Here is a 4,664-nt window from a genome sequence, read left to right as displayed (position 1 = left end):
TTATAGAAAAAAAATTCAAATTAATAGTTGAAAGAATAATACAACAAATTTAAACACATAAAATAATAAATAAATTATATTTATTAAAAATTGCAAATCATTAAAAAATACAAATATACAAATCATTAAAATAAAAATAAAAATTATAAATTCAACGACTGATACAAAATATAAAAAATAATTATACAAATAAAAGACATAAAAAGTCTAAATGAATTTTATCTTTTTTCTTGGTTAATTAGTCATTAAAGAATCAAAATTCAAATTCAAATTTTGAAATAAAAGTAAAAATTAGAATTTCAAACAGTAATAGAAATAGAAAATAATCAATAAATGCCAGTTTTTGTATTTAGTGATTAAAAAAAATATTACAAATAAATTCCTTCCAAAAAATGAAATAAATTAATTGATGGTGTAAATTTTCAATGAAAGTCGGATTTTGTTTTGGTTAATTAGAATTAGAATTGAAAAATTTATTGTGTTCAGAAATTATTTTTAAATAATAAAAGATAAATAAAAAATTATCATTTTATTACAATGTTAATAAAAAGAATAACTTATAAATTAAAAAATATATATCATTTTATTACAGTGTTAATCAAAAAATGATCATTTTATTATCATTTGAAAACCTGAAATAAGTTATATATGTTGTGCAACAAAAAATGTAGTCAAAACATGCACTATAGAGCAAAACTTAATCTGTTTGATGTAGCTAGCATGATAGTGTAGTTGACACAAAAAAATAATATCAACACATTGAATTTAAGTTAGCAACATATCAACACACACAACAAAAAGTAATAGTACATGTATGTAACATGAAATATATTTTTACAAATTATTGATTGCTAAGATTGAAATGTAAACAAATGCTGAAAGACAAAAATCTTTTAAAAAAAAGTACACATACAATAAACTTGCTTTCATATAGGTACCACGATTATAGTGTTGACAATATAAAATAAGTCTCACTGAAAAAATAATTATGGATTCAACTTCAGCAATAAGTAAAATACTTTAGAAATAAATAAAAAGAAATTTGAAATGAATGTTTTAAAAATTATAACAACTAAAGAACAAAACAAATTGTAGCTAGCATGATAGTGTAGTTGACAAAATAAATAATATCAACACATTCAGATTCAGCTAGCAAAATATAACGATGTTTACAAATCAACAGAAAACAAAAGATAAATACTATATGTATGTAACCTGAAAAATATTTTTATGAATAATTGATTGATAACATTGAAATGTAAACAAATGCTGAAAGACTAAAATCTTTTAAAACAAAATACAAATACAATACACTTCCTTTGATGTAGCTAGCATGATTATGGTGTTGATATAGTTCAGCAATAAGTAATATAGTTCATAAATAAATAAACAGAAACTTCAAGTCAATGTTTTGAAAATGATAACTTAAGAACAACAAAACATATTGGTCATGACTATCAGCAAATGTTTTCCAAAAAAAAAACATAACCAAGATAAAAACACAAATAAAGTCTAGTACAATTTTCATTCACTTTTCAATCTTGATGTTCTTCTTCAACATCTTCATTGGGATGTTCTCGTTTTCTTGAACCGCAAATCGATTCTACCTTTTAATTGTCGGGACACGTGCTTTGGTAGCCAAATCAAAGCTAAGATTCTCCATATGAGATGATTCTTTCTGGGTTAACTCATCATTTTCAACATCAATTACTGGTTGATTGACCAAAGCTTCCTTTGTAGAAACATGGCTTGATCCTGTAGTGTTCAAATGATCACTTAGAGCCTCAACATCATTTGATTCTTCAGTGAATTTGATCAGCAAATCCTAAAAATAAACTTGAAAAAGTTAGCATATAAAAACATTTAGAAAAAGAAGTATAGTTGTAATAATAACATACCTCTGCAATGGTATCAGGTGCCATCTCATTTGTAATCTGCTTAAGTTTACTTTCTTCTTCATTTCCAGAGTATACATCCTAAAAAATATATTAAAGTAAAAAAATAGTAAAATTAAAAATACATATATGAAAAGACCTAAACAAAAATAAATCAAATCTTACCAAAGACTTAACTTCAACATCACTAAAGCTTTCAATGATTTTTTCATCCATGCAGACTTTTTTAACTCTGAATGATTGCTCAAATTTGCTATTATAATCATTCTTGCACTCAACTTTGAACAGATAGGTCTTATCAATGAGGACTTCAAACTCTTTAGGCAAGTTACCAACATCAGTGTTCTATAAAAAGAAGTAGAAATGCAAATGATTGAACTTAATGAAAAATAATTTGATCATGATTTATTTCACTATATAGGATACTTAATCTTGTCTTGTAAGTCAAGAATATCAGAGCATGATTTCTTCAACATTGCACTTACATCACGATCAAATACAACAAAAGTTGTAGAATCAGTAGCATCAATTACACGAAGTGTAAGTTTAAACCTAAGCAAAGAAAAATAGAACATTAGTGATTTATTCAAATATGTCTATTAGTAAAATTAGTAAAATTAGAGAACAAATAATTATGAAGATTAATAATATTACCTAGGTGTAACCTTAATGACATGTTTGTTACATTTCTAAAAAAAAAACATTTTGGAGTCAGAATAAACAGCTTTGTTGCAGATACATGCTGTGTACCACCAATCATCATGATCTAGAACATGTTTGATAGTAGCCTTCACTACAAAAGTACTTTCCTGGAACATAAATAATGCAACAATATAAAGCATAGTATTCAAACTAAAAAATTTAAATGAAAGAGAGAGGAAAACAATTTAACCTGTTTAAAATCTTTGAGACCTTCAATTGAGCATCTAGGATGCAGCTTAATGAAATCTTCTTCTAAGCTAACTTTTGAAGACTGACCAAGTTGGGTAAGAGGTTGAGAAAGAGATTCAGTACTATCCCACATCCTAAAAAAAAAAAAAGAACAGGCAAATTAAACGAAAATAAAAAAATGCAAAATGTACTTACATTTTTTTCAACTTGGTAGCATCTTCACCATCACAGTTAAAAATTATCCTCGTACAGTTCATACAGTTTTGAATAGAAACTTTATCTATAAAATATATAAAGATGTCAAACAATTTTTAAAAAATTACTACATTTGTAAAAAATGTCGAAAAGTTAGTTACCTTGGAAGATCTTGACTTTGCAATAATGTAAAGCAATGACAACATATTGATCCTATCCAGAGGTAAGAAATGCATTTAATATATCAACATATTGACCAAATAAAGCACACTCCAGTCGATAACTATTGCATGATGTAAACTTTCGTTAGATAAGAATAATGTTAAACATAAAATAAAAGAAGAATAATACTCTTACCCATCAGATTCAATAAGGATGACATTCATCTTAGTCTTCTTACCACTTTTCTCTAACTCTCTCTCTGTTCCAACACTAGTAAACTTTCCAATGACATCTAAAAAAAATAAAACAACCAAAAAATATAACATGAATAAAAATTTAAACACAAAGAAGAAAAAATATTAATATACTTACTAACTAAGTAATCTATGTCAAAACCAGGTGCTTTGATGGTTGAAAAAGGGGTGTATGCAGTACTAATATTGGGAACTAAGGTAGATTCTACCAAATTCACCTTGGTTCCAAATTGGAAGTTGATCTTATAGGCGTGATTTGTAGTTCTATAAGAACCACCATTACATGAAACACTAAAAGACTGAATGAAGTAAACCTTATCCTCTTTGATTTCAGATTGAAATTTGTATATCAGTGTGCGTCTAACAGACGCATGGATTAGGACACCCTGCAAAAAAAATTTCATATATCACATTATAATATAACATGGTAACTAAAAAAATTAAGAAAACTAAAAAAATGACGGACGTTTATAGTATGGTATAGTACCTCTTTGTCTTGAAGAACAATCTCCATGGAAAATGGAGATTTTCCTTTTGTGTAATCTTCTACAAACCATAGCCTTACCACTCTTGCAATAATATTCCAGCTTTCCTTCTCTAGGTTCAGTTCTTGTAATGACTTGGTTTGTTTTTGCAAAGCAGACATGGTATAAAGAAAACGGAAAATTAGACAATAATGAAGAAAGGATGTTGTGGATAGATGTATTTGTATAGAACATAAAAACATAAGAATAGTCTGATGTATTTGTAGAGATAATAAATGAAAAGTAAAACCATACGCATGCTGTGGTCTTGGTTACACAAATTCAGTAAAAATCGGGATAAGCAACTGTCAAACATATGAAGGGGACAGAAGAAAGAAAAACAACTTTTATGAAATGCATACTATGGTTCATTCAAACCAAAACCATACGCATACTCTGGTTTTGGTTTCTGAAAAAGAGTAAAATGTGGGAAAAGCAAATGGTCAAACATATGAAGAACATAGAAAAAAACAAAAGCTCTTTTTCACACGGCTCAATGTTGTGGAATAAAAGGAAAATATGGTAGACAACAAAAGAAAAATAAAAGTTGTAGGACATTTAAAAGGAAATAAAGATATTGTTTGAAGGTTTCAAGAAAAGGAAATATGAAGACAACAAAGAAGAAAAACGAAAGAAGACAAACAAAACTATGAAGAGATGACAAAGCTGAAAAAGGAAAGAAGTAACATGATGCAGTCATGTAGCTACATCGAAGATAAAGGAAAGAAAAGACCTGATGTTAA

At 27.2% G+C, this 4,664-nt stretch overlaps 1 protein-coding gene across 1 annotated transcript; it reads right to left on the bottom strand.

Moving 5' to 3' along the window:
- Positions 1–1,603: 1,603 nt before the first annotated feature.
- Positions 1,604–4,043, bottom strand: LOC114184476. The gene is made up of 9 exons (XM_028071785.1): positions 3,885–4,043; positions 3,516–3,783; positions 3,339–3,435; positions 2,788–2,920; positions 2,598–2,704; positions 2,381–2,447; positions 2,061–2,240; positions 1,899–1,976; positions 1,604–1,825 (listed from the first exon to the last, which is right to left on the bottom strand). Exons 1-9 carry the CDS (start codon positions 4,041–4,043, stop codon positions 1,604–1,606), a joined length of 1,311 nt encoding a protein of 436 aa, XP_027927586.1.
- Between the last annotated feature and the right edge of the window lie 621 nt (positions 4,044–4,664).

The sequence above is a fragment of the Vigna unguiculata genome, chromosome 5, assembly GCF_004118075.2.
Source record: "Vigna unguiculata cultivar IT97K-499-35 chromosome 5, ASM411807v1, whole genome shotgun sequence".
Lineage (NCBI taxonomy): Eukaryota > Viridiplantae > Streptophyta > Magnoliopsida > Fabales > Fabaceae > Vigna > Vigna unguiculata.
The sequence above is the reverse complement of the archived record's forward strand: the minus strand, read 5'-3'. Positions and strand labels throughout refer to the sequence as shown.